We start from the raw sequence: 23,339 nt of genomic DNA on the forward strand, positions 1-23,339 counted from the left end.
CCTCTAATAGTTAGAATTTTGTCATTAAAAAAGCTCATAAAATCATTACTGCTAAGGAATACAAAACTCAATAGAGCTGTGGCTCTCAGTCAGCCTGGCTACAGTGCTGAAAAGAAACCTGGGGTTGTTCTTATTTTCTTCTATTAAAGCTGAGTAATAGTTTGCTCTGGCATTGTGGAGGCCCCTCTTATACATTTTGAGACTGTCTGCCCAGACTAAATGAGATTCTTCCAGTTTGGTTAATCCCCAATTCCTTTCAAATTTTCACGATATTTGTTTTAACTTACGGGTTTGAGAGATATACCAAGAAGCGAACTTTCTTTGCTTTATTAACTTCTTTTTAAGAGGTGCTATGGAGTCGAGTGTTGTTTGCAGCGAGCCTACGGCGCTATCGACAAGATGATCAATTCGGGAGAGTTTAAAGTCGGTACAGGAAACCTCTGTTACAGAAGAACATGGTATTGAATTTAACGACGAAGGAATCATTTCCTTAAATTTTGCGACAGCACTATCTGATAAACATCTAGTATAGTAACTGTTGCTGAGTGGCGTGTAATCGAGTAAAAAGAAATCAAAAGTAATCAAATAATGATCTGATAGCGAGGGATTCTGTGGAAAGACTGTTAGGTTATCAATTTCAATTCCATATGTCAGAACTAGATCGAGGGTATGGTTAAAACAGTGAGTGGGTTTATGTACACCCTGACTGAAGCCAATGGAGTCTAATAATGCGTTACGTGGTAACCAGGGAGTCATTATCAACATCAACATGAATGTTAAAATCGCCTACAATAATAACTTTATCTGATTTAAGAACTAAACTGGATAAAAACTCTGAGAATTCAGATACAAATTCAGAATATGGGCCAGGAGCACGGTACACTGTAACAAATAAAAGTTGCTGCAGGGTTTTCCAGGTCGGATGTAAAGGACTAAGAACAAGGCTTTCAAATGAATATTAATCCAGTTTAGATTTAGGGCTGATTAACAGACTAGAGTTAAAAATGGCTGCAACTCCCCTTCCTCGGCCGCTGCCTCGAGGAATGTGGGTATTATTATGACTGGGAGGAGTGGATTCATTTAGACTGACATATTCATCTTGACAGAGCCATGTTTCAGGGAGGCCGTGTAAATCAATATGATTATCTGATATTAATTGGTTTACTAACACTTCTTTCGATGACAGAGACCTGATATTTAACAGTCCGCATTTAATTCTCCTGTTTTGTCTTTCTGTCACATAAGAGGTTTTAATTTTTATGAGGTTGTTATGCACGGCTCCTCTTTGTTTAATTTTAGATTCAGATAATTTAGGTGGTCGGGGGACAGACACCGTTTGTATAAAAGTATGGGTGGGTAACTGCACTAGAAGCTCAGAGATGCGTATAGGACTGTGACTCAGAGGCCTGGTCTCAACTCTGGGTTGTCAGGGTTTTGAACTACTAATAAACTTGGCCAGGTTTCTAGATATGAGAGCAGCTCCATCCAAAGTGGGATGAATGCCGTCTCTCCTAATAAGACAAGGTTTTCCCCAGAAAGTTTGCCAATGGTTAATGAAACCCACATTGTTTGCTGGACACCACCTGGACAGCCAGCGATTAAATGATGACATGCGGCTAAACATGTCATCAGTGGTCAGATTTGGGAGGGGTCCAGAGAAAACTACGGAGTCCGACATAGTTTTTGTGTATTCCCACATCGAGGCAACATTAATTTTAGTGACCTCCGATTGGCGTAACCGGGTGTCATTGCCGCCGACGTGAATAACGATCTTATTAAATCTACGTTTAGCCTAAGCCAGCAGTTTTAAATTTGACTCAGTGTTGCCCGCTCTGGCCCCAGGGATACATTTGACTATGGCCGCTGTTGTTGCTAACTTCACGTTCCTCAGAATAGAGCTGCCAATGATCAGTTTTCTCCTCAGTGGGTGTGTCACTGAGTGGGAAAAAGCGGTTAAAAACATGAACAGGCTGGTGATGAACTGTGGGCTTCTCCCGGACAGTTACCCAGCCTCCCGGCTGCACGGGGGTTACTGGGGGACCGCAAGCAGAGGCTATGCTATGTGGCTCCACACCTGCTACAGAGGGCTGGCTAACTACCGCAGCGAGTGATTTTCCATGGTGCGGATCCACGCTTCTAATTCACTGAGCCTTACCTCCAACGCGGCAAATAAACTATACTTGTTACAATTACCAGTATCACTAAAAGAGGCAGAGGCATAGCTAAACATCTCGCACACGAGCAGAAGGAGAAGCCATCGCTAATTGTTAAGCTAATGTAGCTATCAAGGCTAATCACGTGCAAACAACTGCTAAGATTAGCAAGAAAGTCGTAAAAAGGAGGAGAGCTATAAGTGCTTAAACAGAACTAGTGTGGGATAAGACTTGAATTAGATGTTAAGCAACTGAAGTGAGGAAAAGCAGAAAGCAAGCTGGTAGGAGTTCGCTAGAGCAGCACAGAGACGTTGTCACAGAAACACCGGAAATGACACAACACCCTTACCGCAATACGTCAGCATGTCAAGCCAATATGTGCATGTATAATTCAATACGTTGTACACATTTCTCCTGGACAACTTGTCAGGCTCACAAACCTATCTCAAGGACAGCAAAACAGGTAGTTATTTTTTGTAAGAGGGTCCTGACCCGAAAAGATGCAGAAAAATTGGTCCACGCTTTTGTTACCTCAAGGCTGGATTACTGTAACTCTCTATTATCAGGTAGCTCTAGTAAGTCCTTAAAAACTCTCCAGCTAATTCAGAATGCAGCAGCACGTGTACTAACAGGAACTAAGAAACGAGATCATATTTCTCCTGTTTTAGCTTCTCTGCACTGGCTCCCTGTAAAATCCAGAATTGAATTTAAAATCCTACTGTTAACTTATAAAGCTCTAAATGGTCAAGCTCCGTCATATCTTAGAGAGCTCATAGTGCCATATTATCCCACCAGAACACTGCGCTCTGAGAACGCAGGGTTACTCGTGGTCCCTAAAGTCTCCAAAAGCAGATCAGGAGCCAGAGCCTTCAGCTATCAGGCTCCTCTCCTGTGGAATCATCTTCCTGTTACGGTCTGGGAGGCAGACACCGTCTCCACATTTAAGACTAGACTTAAGACTTTCCTCTTTGATAAAGCTTATAGTTAGGGCTGGCTCAGGCTTGCCCTGTACCAGCCCCTAGTTAGGCTGACTTAGGCCTAGTCTGCCGGAGGACCCCCTATAATACACCGGGCTCCCTCTCTCTCCCTCTCTCTCTCTCTCTCTCTCTCTCTCTCTCTCTCTCTCTCTCACTCTCATCCTATTACTGCATCTTGCTAACTCGGCCATTCTGGATGTCACTAACTCGGCTTCTTCTCCGGAGCCTTTGTGCTCCACTGTCTCTCAGAATAACTCATACCGCAGCGGTGCCTGGACAGTGTGACGTGTGTGGTTGTGCTGCTGCCGTGGTCCTGCCAGATGCCTCCTGCTGCTGCTGCCATCATTAGTCATTAGTCATACTTCTACTGTTATTATACACATATGACTATTGTCACACAAGTATACTGTCTGATACTAATACATACTTTCAACATATTGTACCACAGTAGCCAGAACTATAACTATAATATGATTACTTTCATTAATGTTGTTGTAAGCTACTGTCATTACCTGCATCTCTCTCTCTCTCTCTCTCTCTCTCTCTCTCTGTCTCATTGTGTCATATGGATTACTGTTAATTTATTATGCTGATCTGTTCTGTACGACATCTATTGCACGTCTGTCCGTCCTGGAAGAGGGATCCCTCCTCAGTTGCTCTTCCTGAGGTTTCTACCGTTTTTTTTTTCCCCGTTAAAGGGGTTTTTTTTTGGGGAGTTTTTCCTTATCCGCTGTGAGGGTCTTAAGGACAGAGGGATGTCGTATGCTGTAAAGCCCTGTGAGGCAAATTGTGATTTGTGATATTGGGCTTTATAAATAAAATTGAATTGAATTGAATTGAAAGCAGTGTGATGGAGGAATTCCAAGCATAGTGCTATGTGACATTTGATAGCTGTGACTTGTATCTATAATGTGTTTCACATACTTGATGAAGATGGTATTCTTGTCATTTCACACTGCACCTCCTCTGTGTTAACTACATCTTTCTTCCATGTCGCCAAGTATCCCCCCCTAACCCATGTGCATCTGTGTGGATTGATTATCATCTGCAGACTGGCAGCCACACTCCTTATCAGCTTTTGCAAATGGGACTTATCAGTTCCCAGTGTCAGGAAGAGAAATACATTAAGGTGATGTAATACACTTTTCGTGGAATGTTTAATTTTTTTTATGATTTATTGTCTTTCCCCATAACAGAGCCTTTAACAAAGACGTCAATCAATCAATCAATCAATCAATCAATTTTATTTATAAAGTCCAATATCACAAATCACAATTTGCCTCACAGGGCTTTACAGCATTCGACATCCCTCTGTCCTTATGACCCTCACAGCGGATAAGGAAAAACTCCCCAAAAAAACCCTTTAACGGGGAAAAAAAACGGTAGAAACCTCAGGAAGAGCAACTGAAGAGGGATCCCTCTTCCAGGACGGACAGACGTGCAATAGATGTCGTACAGAACAGATCAACATAATAAATTAACAGTAATCCATATGACACAATGAGACAGACAGAGAGAGAGAGAGAGAGAGAGACAGAGAAGGAGACAGAGACAGAGAGAGATGCAGGACAGACGGTAATGACAGTAGCTTACAACAACATTAATGAAAGTAATAATATTATAATTAATAATAATATATTAATATCTGATAGTATACATGTGTGACAATAATCATATGTGTATAATAACAGTAGAAGTATGACTAATGATAACAGCAGCAGCAGGAGGCATCTGGCAGGACCACGGCAGCAGCACAACCACACACGTCACACGTCACGTATGAACTAACCAAACCCTGTTTTTTTTTCTCCTTGTCTTTAGGTCCTTTCTGACCCAGATGTTGACAGGAGGGGGCAGTGATGACCCATGACAGTAGAGAGAGTGGAGCTCTGTTCCCCGAATTTGAGTCAAAGTTATGTAGGAAGAGAAGACAGAACTTTGGTCTCTGGCAACCCCCATATCACCTTTGGATTCACATGGCCACAATCTGTATTTGGAGATGCTGCAATAGCAGCAGATAATATAAACTGTTTGCTACACTGCACAATACTGTAGTACCAGTCATGGTAACATTAATGCTAAAATATAAAGCCTATAATGTACTATGTTTATATGCACAGATAACAAATATGACATTAATATTACAGTAATCCAGTTATTGCCCATTTTGCATATTCATGTGAAGCTGGAGTTAGAGTTATTTCTTAAAAGAAAATTAGCAGAATACTCCTTTAACCTGAAGCCTTCCACACACATACACACACACACACACACACACACACACACACATATGGGACAGTGGAAATGCAAAATGTATCAATCTGCCAATGACTCTTGGTGTTTGAACAATATGCAATTACTTTTAAGAATTCAGAAATTAATTATTATTCATCTCTCCAGAAATGAGGATGATGATTCATATTATAAGCACATGAACAACAGTTATGTACACTAGTATATAATTGTTTACAGTGCCTTGTGTTTCATGCAGGTAGTATGACTATTTTTTAATTTAAATTCAGTTTTTACACAGGATACTGTGCTTGTAAAGGCCAACCTGTGTTTACATCCCCATCTCAATGCAGTTAACCCTCGTAAGGCACAGCATGATGAGTTAATATACAGTTTACATTTCATTTTCTGCACAAAACTGAATATTTTTTTCACATCTGCTGCGCATTCAACCCCATGCATACTTTTGTGATCCATACCTGTATAGAAAGATACCTCACATGGGGTTCATGTTTATATTTTTCATAATCCTACAGGTTGCTTTTTTCTTTATTTTCTTTTTTCACCTCACCTATGTAAAGTTTTTATTTTATCCCTCCCAATGTTGTAGTGTGACACTGTAATTTCCCTACAGACACTTGACAGTCTGTAATCAACTGACTGAACATTCAAGAATATCTTTAAGCACATTTTCACAGACAGTATACCAAATTTACTTCTGCCTTCAACCCATCTAGCATGAAATATGTTATTTCCTGCATTGTGACATTTTCTAATGAAGTAAAACTAACTCCCTCATTTTTGCAGTCTTTACAGTAAGTTACACTGGAAGGACTTTACAGTACATCACACTGTCTACAGTCAGTAATGATGAAAGTAATAAAACCATGAACAAACTGGATGTGTACTTGTTATGGTGTTTGCCAGTCACTTTGTAAGTATTTATTATGTCTGCAATAATGGGGATTTCACAAGTAATTTCCCTGTGTTCTTTTTTTAATGATATACACCAGGGGTGTCAAAGTAATTTTACTTCATGGGCCACATACTGCCCAATTTGATCAGTCCATTGAATATTAACCAATAAATAACACATTCCAATTTGTTCACTTTCTTTTAGTGTAAAGAATTAAAACTAGCCTACATTCTTAAAGTATAGCCATTTATGAAACATCCATTTACAATAAAAGATATAAAAAAGCCTGACAAGTTAACAATGTCTCGTCTCATCTCGTCTCGTCATCCTCTGCTTATCCGGGTCCGGGTCGCGGGGGCAGCAGCCTCAGCAAAGAAGCCCAGACAGTTCTCTCCCCAGCCACCTCCGTCAGCTCTTCCGAGGGAACCCCGAGGCGTTCCCAGGCCAGCCGGGCAATGTAATCCCTCCAGCGTGTCCTGGGGCGGCCCCAAGGTCTCCTCCTGGTTGGACGTGCCCGAAATACCTCCCAAGGGAGGCGTCCAGGAGGCATCCTTACCAGATGCCCGAACCACCTCAACTTTTTAAGTGGTACAGGGTGGAAAGATGTGCCGTGGAGAATGGAGTTTCTGTCAGTGCATTTACGGTATAGATTAGAACAAAGTCTGTTTTGATCTCTGTACACAAGGATAACTAAAAAGTTCATCTTGTGTTTATCATAGTCCATGGTGAATTTCAAGTGGTGGTTGTTAGTGTTTAAGAAGTCATGGAACTCCTTAAGTTGTGTTTCAGAACCACTCCAGACAAAAAATACATCATCTATGTACCTCCTCCAGCTGGAGATGAAGGGTAGATGAGGATTACGTTGTTGGTTGAAGACGATGTCATGTTCGAAGAATCCACAGTAGAGGGAGCCATTTTTGCTCCCATACTCGTTCCTGACACCTGGAGGTAGAAGTCAGGGCCAAACAGAAAAAAGTTGGAGGTGAGTACAGTCTCAATGAGATCCAAAATACAAATAGTATTGGGAATGCCATGAGAACGCTGATTAAGGAAAAATTCTGAAGCCCTTAAAGGGAAATTTCGGTTTATTTCAACCCGTCTCCTATCGTCCTAAATTTGGTTCAAGTGGTTAGTGACATACAGATAATAGTTAGCATGCTAGCCGTTAGCCTAGATACAGCCGGGGCGCATTAGTAGCGTCAGACCTACCTGTTAAAACGTAAGAGAACGGGCATCCCATCAAATGCAAAGTTAGTCCACTAAACAAGCTTTTTTTCCACATAGACCGCCTCATATCGTTAGGATAAATGTCAGAGAATATATAGAAAACGACATGTAAACGTGTTGTCTTACCTTACCGGTGTGCTGCCATGTTTGTTTATCCCTCTAGCTCTGCTTTCCAAAGCGCAGCCGAAATATATCTCGCCAGCTTTAGGTAAAGCCCAGCTGGATACTAACGTTACTCCAGGTGGAGGTGTCTCGTCCTCGGTCACATCCAGACCTTGAAAATAAGGCTGCAACCGGTCCCATTCCTTGCAACAGAGACATTCCTCTTCTGTGGGCACTGGGGCACAGCATTCACAGGTACACCACCAGTCTCCAGAGCTAAAGCCTTGTGGCAGCCATTCCTCCTCTCGTCCTCTAACGTTACCTGTTGTGCCTCGCTCTCTCCTCCTCCTCCTCCTCTGTTCAGGCGACTGTCCGGTTCTGCCTTCCAGCTGTTGCTGCTTGTTCAGGCACGCTATGAGATCGCTGCTTGTTCTTGCGATATTTCGGCCGCGCTTTGGAAAGCAGAGCTACATTGTAAACAAACATGGCAGCACACCGGTAAGGTAAGACAACACATTTACATGTCGTTTTCTATATGTTCTCTGACATTTATCCTAATGATATGAGGCGGTCTTTGTGGAAAAAAAGCTTGTTTAGTGGACTAACTTCGCACTTGATGGGATGCCGTTCTCTTACGTTTTAACAGGTCTGACACTTCGGCTGTATCTAGGCTAATGGCTAACATGCTAACTATTATCTGTATGTCACCAGTCACTTGAACCAAATTTAGGACGATAGGAGACGGGTTGAAATAAACCGAAATTTCCCTTTAACCCCCCTTCAAAAGGTACATTTGTATATAGGGATTCAATATCCATAGTCACTAAAAAAGATTCCTCTGGCATTTCGATGGATTGAATCATTTTAATGAATTCCATGGAGTCTAACATATGATGGAAGTGACATGACCAAAGGCTGGAGAAAGTGATCTACGAAGGCTGAAATGTTTTCTGTGAGTGAGCTGATGGCAGCAATATTAGGCCGACCTGGAGGGACATCTGTGTAGCTTTTGTGTATTTTAGGTAGGGTTTACAGCACTGGTGTCACAGGAGAGTCCACAACCATGAAGCTGTGTTCAGTTTTGGTGATTTGTCCACTCTCCAGAAAAGAATCCAATTTCCTCCTGATGCGCTCTTTAAACTCTTGTGTGGGATTGTGATTAAGTTGTCTGTAAAATGTGGTATTGCTTAATTGTCTCTGGATTTCACCCTCATATGCGGTGCGGTCCTGGATTACGATAGCTCCACCCTTATCTGCACTCCGGATTACCAGTGTGCTGTCATTTTTAAGAGCCTTTAATTCACTTAAATGATCTTTAGTAAGATTATGAGACACTCTATAATCCTTTATTTTCTCTATATTTTCTCTTACTTTCTCTTATTTTCTCTACTTATTTTCCCTACTTGTATATAGCTGTGGACACTTTGAAATGTCTTGATCTTCTATATCACTACTTTTTAGAATAGCAGAGGCGCCTCTTCTTTCAGGTATTTCTTCTTCTTTATTTTTTCTTCTTGATATTACATCACAGTATGACGGTTTACACCTGATGTTCTTTGTCATGTGATAATCAAGTTGTTTCGATCTTACTTTTTCACATCCTGATTGTGAGTATCATTATTGTTATGTATTGATGTGAATTGATGTGTATTGATTATTAGCATTATTGACGATGATTTGTATTGTACTTTGGTGATTAGATATGATCATATATGTGTATCTTTTATTATTCTTTTTTTACCACATCACATGACCTGTCAGGTGATCCCTGTCATTGATTTAAGCAGGTGTGTCTTTGTACTAGTTTCATGTCTGATGAAGGGCCTGGCCCCAAAACGTCACATGTGGTGATATTCACATTAAATCTTTGGAGCTGTATCTAGTATGCGGACTCAACTTTCTCTACATTGATGCCTCTTTGTGGTCCGGCACCTAGGCTAAGTCTTTTCTAGGATGTGCATGTCCTTTTGTTCTCTCATGGAGTCAGAATTTCACTGGCTGATGGAGCAATATGTAATCATTCAGGCTGTACTTGGAAGGAAGTGCTGTAACATGTTTTCCATCGAGGGGTTTTGGAAGAACTGTGGTCATCTTCAGATGGATTGTCACCATCTTTTTTCATCATCATCAGATGTTCAAATCAGTGGTCAAATTCTAGATTGCAGGGCTCACTCGCTCACCCCTCCCGTTGGGTAAATGACGGTGGCCTCGTAGGGACAAAAAGCCTTGCGCAGACACAAGTTTTTCAGGAGCAGGTCTATCTAGCGACGATGTGAATGTTTATTTAGAAATCTAAACCATGTTACGATATTGTAATGAATCCCTCACGAGCAGGAGACCAGAAGAGCGTTTGGGAAAAAGGCCAGTTTATTTGAGCACTCCAAAAACTCCGGTAACACTCCAGGGGGTAAAAGACTCCGTCCCAAACTCTGACTCCTCTAGCGTAACACACACACTCCATACACACATACTCGTTTACAATACCTAGCGGGCACCCCCTTCCCTCTCTGCTCCACCAATCTCCAGGCAGCACACTGACTGACAGCATAGCCTGTAAACAGAGCTCAGCTGTTTATTTAGCCTAGCAATATCTCCGGACTATAGTAGCTGCAATGGACGACTTTGAACGCGATTTTGAAGAGTTTCTTGTAGCGGACACAGATCCAGAGCCATACCTGTTTGAGCCGGAGCATACAGATGAGGAACTTGGATGCTGAATAACTCATACCGCAGCGGTGCCTGGACAGCGTGACGTGTGTGGTTGTGCTGCTGCCGTGGTCCTGCCAGATGCCTCCTGCTGCTGCTGCCATCATTAGTCATTAGTCATACTTCTACTGTTATTATACACATATGACTATTGTCACACAAGTATACTGCCAGATATTAATACATACTTTCAACATATTGTACCACAGTAGCCAGAACTATAACTATAATATTATTACTTTCATTAATGTTGTTGTAAGCTACTGTCATTACCTGCATCTCTCTCTCTCTCTCTCTCTCTGTCTCATTGTGTCATATGGATTACTGTTAATTTATTATGCTGATCTGTTCTGTATGACATCTATTGCACGTCTGTCCGTCCTGGAAGAGGGATCCCTCCTCAGTTGCTCTTCCTGAGGTTTCTACCGTTTTTTTCCCCGTTAAAGGGTTTTTTTTTGGGGAGTTTTTCCTTATCCGCTGTGAGGGTCTTAAGGACAGAGGGATGTTGTATGCTGTAAAGCCCTGTGAGGCAAATTGTGATTTGTGATATTGGGCTTTATAAATAAAATTGAATTGAATTGAATTGAATTGAATGGGCGAGACGAGAGGCTGAATCCTCTGCTCCCATTTTGCTGCACAGAATGGGATTCAGTGCTACCATCGCTGGGGAGATATATCATCAGGAGGAAAAGCGCCGCAGAGAGTGCATCACAAGGAGTGAAGTTGCGTCTTCTTTTCCTTGCAGATGACGTTCGGGTTCATTCTCTCCTGTTGTGTGTTAAGTGTGGTCCATTCGCAAACTTTGTAACTAAAAAAACTTTTCACTACTCTCTATCAACGAACTACTAACACTCTCTGCTGTTTCCTCCTCCTTCCTTCCTTCCTTCCGCTCTCTTCGTTGGTTTATTTAAACACGCGAAACGCGTTCTCTGGCTGGCTGGATTGTCCGCTCGGGCTGCCTTACATACATGGCGGCGCAAGATGGCGACCTCTCTAAAGCAAGGCCCTTAGCAAAGAGCATGGATACCAAGAGGCGAAGCTCAATAGAACACCCCATAGCAACAGACTCGCCCATGGTTTCAGCCTACCGCCGCCATTTTGGACTGTCAGCAGACGGCAGCAGACCCACTTGCATACAAAAACACACAGACAAACTGAAGTATATCGCTATTAATTATGCTTACAATGCTACTCACCTCGTGATAGCTTGGTCACAGCTGCTTTTTCACGTTTTTGTAAAGCAAAATATGGACTTCAAAAAAAAAAAAAAAAAAAAAACAACGAAGAAAAACGGCCGAGACGGCATCTCTACATATTACATCTACTTATGAGAAGATTAACTTAAATACTCCTTCAAAATCACCCCATAAGCCAATCTACCAAAAAATAAAATCAATATTTTAACTAGAAACACATTAATGGCGACGTCACACAGTCAGGAATAAAGATTTATTTACAGTTTGTACAGTAATAATAATAATAATAATAATATATAGGCTATTTTAATATGATATATTTTAATGCTAAAGCAGTAATCAGTTCTGATATAAATGGTCCAAGAGGCCATATGTATGTATGTATATATATATATATATATATATATATATATATGTGTGTTTGTATATTAGTATATATTGCATGTTGTCTAGGCACAACAGTCCAAGCTCAACAGTCCAAAATGGCGGCAGCGCTACCGCAGCGCCCCTAGTGGCTGTTGGCAAAAATTCAACGGAGCTTCACCTCTTGGTATCCATGCTCTTTGCCCTTGCTAAAAGCATAATTATAAGGCTATGAAAACCAAACAAATTTTATTTTATAGCAATTATACACTTATATAAACATATTAATGGGTAGAATATTCAGATTCAGATTTGACAATAAACCATGCCAAATATTACACACTGGCCCTTTAATAGGTATACGTATTTTTTATTACTTAATTCATTGACTGACTGATTTATTATTCTCTTTCCTCCTTGAATGAGTGTTGTATAACTGTATGGTTTTACTTTTTTGCTGTTTGTCTCTGCTGCTGAATTGTAAAGCATCTCCTGCATGTCAAACATGTCAACACCACATCCAAGTCACGTTTATTTGGTCATTTAATTGTTCAGATATAGAAATGAACACTGATGGCTGTATGTGTGTTGTATTTATAAAGATTCCCTCTCTAACTGTTAGAGTCTTTGAAAAATAAATGTGTCTGGTCAGATAATCATATTCCAGAAGAAAGCGAGGCCTCAGCAGTCCTCTGTCTTCCTCCTGTTTAGTCTTCATCACTTCCCATCTCTAAAGGGTCAAAATCTGGGTCATCCTCATCCAAGTCCAAATCCTCAATGTCCTGAAACAGTGACTCATCCACTTCAACATTGTTTCCAGCTGCAGAGAAGGAAAGCATGTGTGTTAGAGTACAGCTAGTGCTTAAAACAAACCAATCTCCAACAGATCCAGTCTGTACAGCAGTGATTGTCAAATGGTGACCCGGGAGCTACATCCGGCCTGCCAAAGATTTCCATCCGGCCTGCAGACTATTAATTAATTCAGAAAATATGAGGAGGGAAAGAAATGCATTTTTTCAGTACAGTAGTATGTGTTTAACCCATGAATAGACCTTATAACTCCATCTGTCAGCTTATTATTAGTGATAGCAATGCGTTGGGTTTGGTAGGGTTACTAGGAAAGTATCAAATTTTTAAAAAGTAACAAACCAGCATCTTGATTAAGTTATCAGTTCCTTAAGGAATCATTGCATGCTACAGTTCAACTTCTACAGCTATCGTTTTCATGATGGGGGGTACTTGGTCAGCAACAGTGTTTGGGTGGGGGGAGAGTGTCAGGAGGCATCCACATGAATGCCAGGACCCAAGGTTTACCAGCAGAACTGTAACAAGATGATCAATTGGTCATTCTCTATCAAATATATCAACTCACCGTCTTCAAGAAACTGAATGTCAGATGTGTCTAGATTGTGGTCTGTCTCAAACAGCTGTTTACCTGGTGTGGAACAGACAACATTTCTTTATTTCATGTGTTTTAAGCAGCCTTATCAACTTTGCAAGTTTTGAGTTTTAAGTAACAGCATCAGACTTTACCAGTGAGCTTGGCTTTTCCTCCCTGCTCCTCTTCTTTCTGCTTTTTCCTCCTCAGCTCAGCCATCTCCTGCTCAAACTTTGCTTTCCACACCAGGAAGTTTTCAATGGTTACCACTGTACCCTGGAAAGCCACCTGTCAAACACACACACACACACACACACACACTTACATACTATCATTGACAACATTCACTCCTTAACCTAATACTGAACTTAATATCCTAAAACCCCAAAAAGTTGAGACACTGCACTGTACAAAGACAAGCTTTTTTTAAGTTCAAAGTGATAAACTTCATTGTTATTTGTAAATATCCACTCTGAATTTAAAGCCTGCAAAATGTTCCAGGAAACTTGGGACAGGAGATTCACCATTTTGTGAAAACACTTCGTGGGCAAACAGTCCAACAGTTTAAGAACAATGTTACTCAAAGCACAACAGTTCAGAAACTGAAAACCAACACTGTATGGCCCTGACCTTTGACCCCTCAGACTGCACTGCATTATAAACCAATATCACTGTATAAAGGATATTACTACATGGGCTCAGGAACACTTTGGAAAACCACTGTCAGTAAACACAATTTATTGCTGCATTTACAAGTGCAAGACTCTACCATGCAAAGTGCCAAAATGTGCTATCCACCTTGTTCCTGAGGGCACTACTGTAGAAATAATTATGTGCGCAACTTCCTGTGAGATAGCGGAAGTAGCAGTAAACTATTTAGTGCTATAGACTGTCTGTGGTTAGTCCCTGTGGCTTCTCTTGGTGGCTAACCACCAACACTGGTTCTTTTCTAAAGTAATTTGCCTTCAGTTCAAACAAATACTGATTTACATTTTAACAAAGATTTAACAAATGTTAACTAAGCATTTTCTAAAATGTCTTTGCGGAGCTCTGGTACCTGTTGCACTGTCCGTGTCTGTAACGACTAACAACTAGTATAAGCTAAATTTTTGTCTTCAGCTTAGTAGGGCTGTACCCAAATATTCGGATATTCGAATATTCGTTTCTATGGGTAGGTATTCGTTATGAAAATTTGGTATTCAATATTCGTTTTTTTATTTACTTTTTTTTCCTTTTTTTTGGTGCTAAATGTAGTCTTTTTGTTGTTGGTAGGTTATCAATAAAAATCAAAACTTTTAAATTGCATTGTTAAAAATGTGAAAATATAGTACAGCCTACAGCCTAGCCTAGCTTGTGCGTACGGCACGCTTGAGCGCATCCGTCTGAGGCTGTGGATCAATGCCAAGTTTTACCACTTTATCACTATTCCCTCTAACTTGTAGCTGTTTTTTCGTTATCTTTTGAATTTAATATGAATTATGGAACCGTTTTTGTCAACGTTTGTTTACCCCGTTTTGTACAATAAATTGTTTAAAGTTTCAACAAGTTTCTTTTGGAGTGCATGACACAAGTGTGTTTTGAAAATGACCGCGGACTATCACCTGCTCAACGCATCAGTACCTTCGGATGCCATGACAGTAATAGCCAATAATGTCAAAATATCATTTACAGACCGATTTAACAGACGATCACTGCTGCCCGACCCGCAGCTCCATTTGCGGGTCCCGCGCATCACTACTCAGCTCAGTCTATAAGGCTGTACACAACAGTAGGCTATAGACATTATATTCTATTCAGGCCAGCAGAACCAGCAGCGTATCGGCTCTACAGTGCACGGCACTGCTGACTAACCATTTTATTGCAGCACAGAGTGTCTGCCAGCAACCAATTACTTGCAGAGGCTTCCTACAACTTGTTTCAACGGTTCTGATTTAATCAGAAGACAAATTAAACAGGATGACTAGCCAATGTGAAAACCAAAAGAAAGCACAGAATAATGTACCGAAGGAGACTGTTGTGCCATCATATTTTTTTATGATTTGAGAGCAAAGATTCGGTCGCCGCTGTGCAAAACTCCACAATACAATTAGGTCCGAAAAACCCCTGGAGTCCCGGGAACGTGTAAACTGCGTCGGTAATGCAGACAAGCGGAGGATTAGCTGAGAAACATCACATTTATTCACTTTACATGGAGCTACAATTAATACTGAATTATGTTAAATGTTTGCCAAATGCCCCCTCACTTTCCACTCAAATCTCTCCACTTTGTGCATGTATAGGTCCTGTTTGTGCATGTGTGTGTCTTTCAGACCTGTGTGTTAATGACAAAAAGAGTGAAAAAATAGATTTTTCCTCAGGGGGATTAATAAAGTATATAAATTTGTTTTTTTTAATAAGTCATCAGAAATCACCTTTAGAAGGAGCAGATGTTTACCTTAAGCTAGCTCGGGCCATGTTAAAGTTAACAATATTTTAACAGAGCAAGGCAAGCTAATTGTTAGCGTGCTCTGTTGAAAAGAAAAAAAAACCAATGCTTTGAGATGGCAGATTTATGATCACATAATGCCGTTTCAGGTATATCAGGTGGTGTACTGCACATTTTATTTCCAAATTGCTCTTTGGAAAGAAGAATAGAGTACTGTAAACAAACTGTTACCATTGGAAATCGCCGGTTTCGGTTCAATGCCGGAAGTTGTCTACATAATTCACGCAAGGTATCATGGGGCTAGGAATAAGGTGGCTATGAATGAACTTGACTTGCCTATCTTTTAAGTCCAAGTTAAATTTAGAGCTTACAGGAAACCTACACTGTAAAATATGTGACTGTACATTTACAATAAATTACTGGCAACTAGTTGCATCACTGTGACAGTAAATAACTGGGTCATTGTGAAATAATACAGGTACATACAGTAACTGGAAATAATTTACATTTTGGTTTGGTAAATAAACTAAGCACAAAAAGTTAGGAATTTTGTTTGCAGTAGATTATTTCTTTGTTGTAACTAGGGATGGGAATTGAAAGGATTTTAATGATATCAATGTCATTATTGATTCTGCTTATCCATCTGATTCTATATCGATTCCCTTATCGATTCCTCCTGTGAATTTTCTGTGTAGAAAAAGTAGACCTTACAGGTTTTCGGTGCCAACAACACAGATTTTATTGAGTTTCTATTCTAAACAAGAGATACGTGCTTGTGTAAGTAAACAAATATGAAATTGGTCCACCGCTATCATCTAAAATGGAACAAATTTGTACATCATTTGTTTTCATCCACGTCAATTAAGGTTACAGATTCTGTCATTGAATGTGTTGCGATTTATATATTTTTTTAAGGATGCATTATTTTTCACCAGATGACTTTAGTAGTTCTACTTGGTGAGAATTAATCATTCTGGAATTATTAGGCTGATATTGCTTTGAATGTAACAGCATAAAATGCGCTGAAAATAGGCATTTGTTCAGTGAAACTAACATCTCTTTCAGTATTTCCCCTATATACAACTATTTTTTCTTTTTTTCCCATCTTAGCTCTTTAGAAACTACCGTTATATTATTTGGCGCTACAGACGTTTCATATCCAGGTCAATTCACACACTTGTGAGTAAAGCATATAAGAGGAGAGGAGAGGGCTCCGTCTTATCTCTTCATAAACTAAAATTGTTTACACAACGACGTCATTTCTGTCTCTACATGGTCACGCCTTACAATCCTCCTCTACTCTCTGTATCGCGCATGGCAAAGTTCAAAAACGAGGCTTGTCATCATTGGAGGCAATCTCAATGCAGAAAGATACTGAGATGAAATTCTGCAACCAGTGGTAATCCCATATTGCCACACTCTGGGACCGAACTCTATCCTCCAAGATGACAACGTTCGCCCTCACAGAGCGGGGTTTGTCAGAGACTACCTCCAGAATTTGGGAGTGGAGAGGATGAAATTACAAATGTGGCACCATTTAAAAGAGAAATAAACAGGCTTTCCAATGGTATAAGATTTATTGCCAAGAAGCATGCAGTTTATCTGCCTGTAGTATACAGTGTTATGTTCTCAAAGTAGAGCTGAGAAATATGGCTGAAATGATTTATCACCATGTGGAAATATGGTAAATGTATGTGCAATGTATATTTTGGCTGTTGCTACCTTCTCTGCTTCCTCGGCCTCTGCCTCTTTCCGCCGTTTCTCCTCCTCTCGTCTGTTTTTCATCACATCCACAATTTCATTGAGTTTCTCCTGAACAGCTGTCACCAGCGTGAAAATCATCACCATGCCCAGGTTTTCTTCTGCCTGAAGAGTAAACACATATAAACACGGTTGATAATGATTCTATTGGTCTATTTATGAAACCCTAACTAACTCTTAATATTCTCATCAGACAGCAGCTAGTTGGTGTTCTCAAATGTCAAACTCCAATAGGTCCAGAATTCAGCCGCCCCTGCCATTACTGGAACTCCCTCCATAGATCATATCACTCCTGTTCTCCAGCAACTTCACTGGCTTCCTGTTAAATATTAGGGCTGCGTATCACCACTGATTCCTGAATTTATTTGATTCGAATTCGGATTCGATTCAATTGGGGATATTTCAGCAACAATGCCAATTTTTGCTTGTACTGTATGTGAAAGACATTCTCAGAGAACTTTCAAGATACAAGACAAACTGAGCTAAACTGTTTAACAGTTGTTGTGTCAGCTTGTTAGTTACAATCTGCTATTAACTGGAAAGCACTCTGTGCTTGTAAATGGTATTTGGGTCTATATGACCCGAAAGCCACTAAGGGAAGCTATAAAAATATGGTTTTCTTCCATGTAATTGTCTGAAAATGACATATTTCGTGTATAACTATTCTCTTTTTCAAATAAAATTGATGATTACTACTTGCATTGCATTATAGGTATTTCATTAAATTTTGCAACACTACTGGTATTCATTAGGGATGGGCAGCGCAAGCAAAAACACTATTCAAAAATTGTGGCAACTATTCGACAATTTTTTGAATAATCGCCCCCCACCCCGGAGCCACGCACACAGAGATCCATTCATCATTAAATGCCTGAACATACTCGGGCGGAACGGACGCGAACAGACTCCACGGAGGTCCGCGTGGACTCAAAGTGGACGTCCGCAAGCCCTGTGCGCGCAAAGCTCAGATTTTACGACCGCGTGGACTCCGCTCTGCGCACCAGTGACTGCTCGGCATGTGTTTTTCACATTGCGGGGATTTTTCACGGACATTTTTACAGGAAACTACAACGCGGAAGTGTGCTCGACTATGAAAGCCCAAATGACTGCGGACATTCCTCGCGGAGTAGTAGTCTCTGCATGTTTCTCCTGTTTGTAGAAGAGCATCAAACTAGCTGGTAGCCCATCTCACACCGCTGTAGCAATCCTATACTGCCCTCATGCGGTTAGGAGCTGAATTGCATGTCAAATAAAGGGGGGGAAATAAGACGGCGAATAGTAATATTCGCATTAAAAAATCAATTTTTCAAAAATAAAACGACTATCAGGGTCCGACATTAACGGTTGCCCGAATGCCCGGGGCAAGTAAAAATAGCCGGCAGGCCAGCAGACCCTGCGCAGACATGCCCGATCGGGCAAGCAGCACCGACTCGGACACACACACATACCGGACAGCCTCTCAGTCCTTACCCGCTAACGTTAGCTCATGTACAACACATGTACCACACAGAAACTTTTACAAATGGTCATAATGTGCTTCTAGTGACTGTCAAATCGCCAGCAAAAGTTGTTTTAAATGCGGACACGGAGAACAGCTGCCTGCTCTCATGGGACAAAGATCCTCTGAGAAGAAAGACGGATCACTCTGCTCTGCCGCCAGGAACAAACTGGGAGGCAAAGATCCTGTCTGAAGAAGAGGGTTCACTTTGCTGCAGGGTTCACCAAAATGTTGGGTTTTTTTTTGTTTTTTTCTTTTAATAAATTGAACACACATTAAAGAACATACAAGATTCTATAGAGAATTAATACATATAATACAATACAATAAACATTGTCAAATTAAATGAAGGAAGAGGATTTTTTTAAAGGCAAATTAAATATTGGGGATTTATGTAAAAATATCCATAGAGACATATAAATAATTATATAATTAAAGATATGTAGGCTATGTTAGGTGAATACTCCTGTCAGTGACCCTGACCACTGGCATTGGCAAAAGAACTGGAGTTGGTCCCCGGACGCTGCCCTGTGGCTGCCCACTGCTCCCAGTGTATACAGTAGGATGGGTCAAATGCAGAGGTCAAATGTATGTAATGTGCTGAGAAAGGACAATAAAGAATCTTCTTCTAATAATAATTTCTTAATAACTAGGAGCTAACAAAAGAATAAAGAGATTTCAAAGACTTAATAAATAAGGGATATGAATCAAAACAACAAGAAACGAGATATATCCCCAGTCATGCACACCCAGTTTTAACAAACTCAGTACTGTTTTTCAGCACATATATTGTTTTGTCTTCATTCAATGTAGTTAGCACATATTGTTATTGCGCCATTGGTTTTGGCCTTGGTGCCCCACATTTTGGCCGTGATGCCCCAATAAATTTGTATTTATCAAAGGCCAAAGTGGCCTTGCCCTAAAAATGACTTAATTCCAGGCCTGTAATCGTGTATTTCCTCTCCTGTGTCTGTCCTCGGAGGGGCCAGTTGCAATGTGCTGCTTTTTTATGTGCTGCTGCCTCCATTGGCTGAGCGTCTCTGCTGACGTAAGATATAAGTCATGAGCGAAAATATGCACCACACAGCCAGAAAAAGAACCTTTTAGGCAGGGCAAGTAAGAATTTAGATGGGGCAAGTAGATTTGAGAAGTACTTACCCGGCAGGGCAAGTAGGAAAAAACCTTAACGTCGGACCCTGACTATTTGAAATTCGAAAATCATGACCCATCCCTACTACACAGTAGATTTGTAGTTTGAGCACAGAGAAGCAGTCAGAGCTACAGGCTACAGTGAGGCCAAAAACAGAGTTCATATGACGTTTTTCGAAACAACTTTTTATGTTGCGGCTGCAGCACACTTGGATCACTATGGATGGGCAGTATGGAGGTACTCTGTGGATTCAATTTTGTGTTCTTGGACGTTAGTCTGGGGCGCCGTCTACCATTACGTGTGCCAGCCACTCCACCCGCCGATCTCCGCAAGGGATGTGAGGACTCTAAAACTTCACCAGGGCCTCCATCGGCATATGAGTGAGTAGATAATGGCTGAATTTTCATTTTTGGGTGCACTATCCCTTTAAAGGCCCTTCATAATCAAGCCCCTTCCTACATGTCTGAACTCCTGCATATCTACACTCCCTCCCGTACTCTTAGATCCTCTTCTGCAATTCAACTCACATCACCATCTGCCCTCTTGACTACCATGGGTTCAAGAGCCTTCAGCCGTTCTGCCCCTTGCCTTTGGAACTCTCTCCCCACATGACAATCGCAATATTGACTCCCTTTCCACCTTCAAATCCCATCTGAAAACACACATTTTCAAGATCGCACATACAGTCTGATTTGGTGACACACACTTTAAAACTTGTACTGATGATGACTTTATGATGACAATTTTATACCTAGTTTTTCTACCTATGATTTTTGTACAGTTATTTTCTTAGCTTATTACTGCATATTAATGGTGTCTTGTAAGGTGTCCTTGAGTGCTTTGAAAGGCACCTATAAATAAACTGCATCATTATTATTATTAATATTATTATTATTATTATTATTGATACTTTTCCCTGGTGTATGTATACCTTAAAGGGGAAAAAAAACATGACGTTACATTTCAGTTGATCTGCAAGTGGTTTACTTTGCTCTTTTGGCAGTACAAAAAATATCTGCAAGAGCATCCAGTGCAAAACAGTGAACAACTCCAGATAACAGGTTGACAGTCAAGCAGAAGATAGAGGACATGGACCAATGACCACAAAAATAAAGGTGATCACATTAAGTTCAGGTGGACAGACCTGATGCTGCAGTAAGGTAAGGATATCGTTCACATCTCTGTCCTCCAGGTTCTCCTGGGAGTGTATCTCCCACAGCGGAGGCTCATCTGGATATTTCTCTACATATGTGAACTTTAATGTTGCTTCCACAGCTGCAAGAAGAAAACAGACAGCTCATATTATCAGTTTCCCGTATTTCACTTTTTACAGGTATTTACTGTTCAGTTTTCACAACTCAATCCACACCACAACACTGTTTCATCCACACTTAGGGCCTGTCCCAATACCCACACTTCCCCTAGAAATACCCTTTTGCACTTGGTTGTGCGCGTTCACATTTAGGCTAGTGGAGTCCCAAAACAGAATTAGTGGAAGTGGTTTCCAACACTTAAAATCCACCCTAGATTCCAAGGGAACCCCGACCCACACTTTCAACGAAGTGGAAGATGAAATTTCCCAGAACACCTTGCATGTCAGCAACTTTGGCAAGTTTTGGAAAACAAAAACGTCGGCCATGCCGATTTGCATGAAGTGGTGTCCCATTTCTTAGGGAAAGATCTCTATCCTAATATTTCTCACTTCGCTCATCAAGGGTTATCTTGCAAATGAGGGCACTCAATGATACCAAGTTGAAGATTTAAGGGGTAGAAATGAGACAGGCCCTTACTTTTTCTCTCACCATATTTTGAATATCTCCTTTAACATCACTGACACATTTCATTATGAACACACATAATTTTAACCACACACATAAGAATACTCACTTTCATCATTTTCCCCAGCATCTGATGTGACTGTGATAGTGAAGCTGATGGGATCATCTGAAAGCACTACACACACACACACACACACACATCAGTATTTCAGTATTATTATTCAGTTTTATTATTTCAACATCATGATATCTGAAAAGCAGGTATACCTAAATTCACCATGAGCTAATTAGTAATCTGCTGGGTAAGAGAAAGCTGCCTGGGTTACAAAAATTGACATTAAGCCCTGTATTTCCAGCTTTTTTATATTTGCAAAATATAAAGTCTAAAAATCTTCTTTTTTTTTTATAAGTTCTTTTTGTAAGTCTCTTTTATATAAGTTCTTTTATATTTACAGGTTACACATTAACACAGGGGATGTCCATCTCCCCACACAAATAGAGAGACAAATCTCTCTCCTTGTTTGTGTATTTGCAGATCTATTTTATATTTATATTACATTTCTCTTTTTGTCTTTATGGAAGGTGTTATATATTTAGAGATTACACATTTCAACACGGATTGTCACACAAATAATGGGAAAAATGTATCTCCTTAAGTTTGGTGTACTTTTCTGTCTCTGTAAGCCAAAGTGAAGGCCCACTGTAACAGCCTGTCTATATCTGTTGTGCCACATGTAGCTAGAGTAACAATAACTCTTCAGTACTCTGTGCCACAGGAAGTTGTTATCTAAGTTTGTTGAATTTAGCTTACAGTAAAATGAACTAATGTTACCAGCCAGCTCAGAAACGTTTACTTGCTAACTTAGCCTTTGGGCTAGCTCAATTTCTCTTTCCTGTCTGACATCTCATTGATATAAAGCATACCTGTGAAAGAGTCTGGGTAAATGGACTCTATCGCTTCAAGTTCATTTCTTTGCTCTTCGGCGTAGTCTGTCATTTTGGTGTGGCTGCAGGTTATCTGGAAAGTAGACAGATCATCACCGCTGTGTTGAAGCTAACACGCCGGCTGTACTTTGCTGTGCTGCGTGCTCCACTGGCCCAACGGTCGGAAATCGATGATGTCGTCATTCTGCCTGTCAGGTCTGAAACGTCATACTGTACGGTACAGTGATGTGGTTGTGTAACATTTCATTTGGAGGAGATACAACTGATTGTGCGTGTGGGCGCTGTAACTGTAGGTGCTTTGTTGAGTAGTTTTTACTATCTTCGGTGTGACAATGACACTGTGCTGATCCATTGTTTGGGTCTACAGCACACAGGCGGCTTTCCGTATGGTTTATTGTCGGTTTGCTTTGTTAACCAGCTTTCAGGTGCATTACCGTCACCTAGTGGACTGGAGTGTGGAGCCGTAGATTGGCAAGAAAACATTAAAGGGCCAGTGTGTAATATTTGGCATGGTTTATTGTCAATCTGAATC

General features: G+C 40.7%; 1 protein-coding gene across 2 annotated transcripts; it reads right to left on the bottom strand.

The window, feature by feature from the left end:
• Positions 1–11,743: 11,743 nt before the first annotated feature.
• On the bottom strand, positions 11,744–22,984 carry rwdd1 (RWD domain containing 1). 2 transcript variants are annotated; one of them, XM_033639456.2, is made up of 7 exons: positions 22,787–22,981; positions 21,972–22,037; positions 21,229–21,359; positions 17,398–17,541; positions 13,406–13,538; positions 13,245–13,307; positions 11,744–12,692 (listed from the first exon to the last, which is right to left on the bottom strand). In XM_033639456.2, exons 1-7 carry the CDS (start codon positions 22,857–22,859, stop codon positions 12,580–12,582), a joined length of 723 nt encoding a protein of 240 aa, XP_033495347.1. In that variant the 5' UTR covers positions 22,860–22,981; the 3' UTR covers positions 11,744–12,579. The 2 variants fall into 2 exon arrangements, with proteins under 2 accessions (XP_033495347.1, XP_033495348.1); XM_033639457.2 differs by having other exon boundaries at positions 12,210–12,692; positions 13,245–13,330; positions 22,787–22,984.
• Between the last annotated feature and the right edge of the window lie 355 nt (positions 22,985–23,339).

This window comes from Epinephelus lanceolatus, chromosome 10 (assembly GCF_041903045.1).
Source record: "Epinephelus lanceolatus isolate andai-2023 chromosome 10, ASM4190304v1, whole genome shotgun sequence".
In the NCBI taxonomy this organism is placed as follows: Eukaryota; Metazoa; Chordata; class Actinopteri; order Perciformes; family Serranidae; genus Epinephelus; species Epinephelus lanceolatus.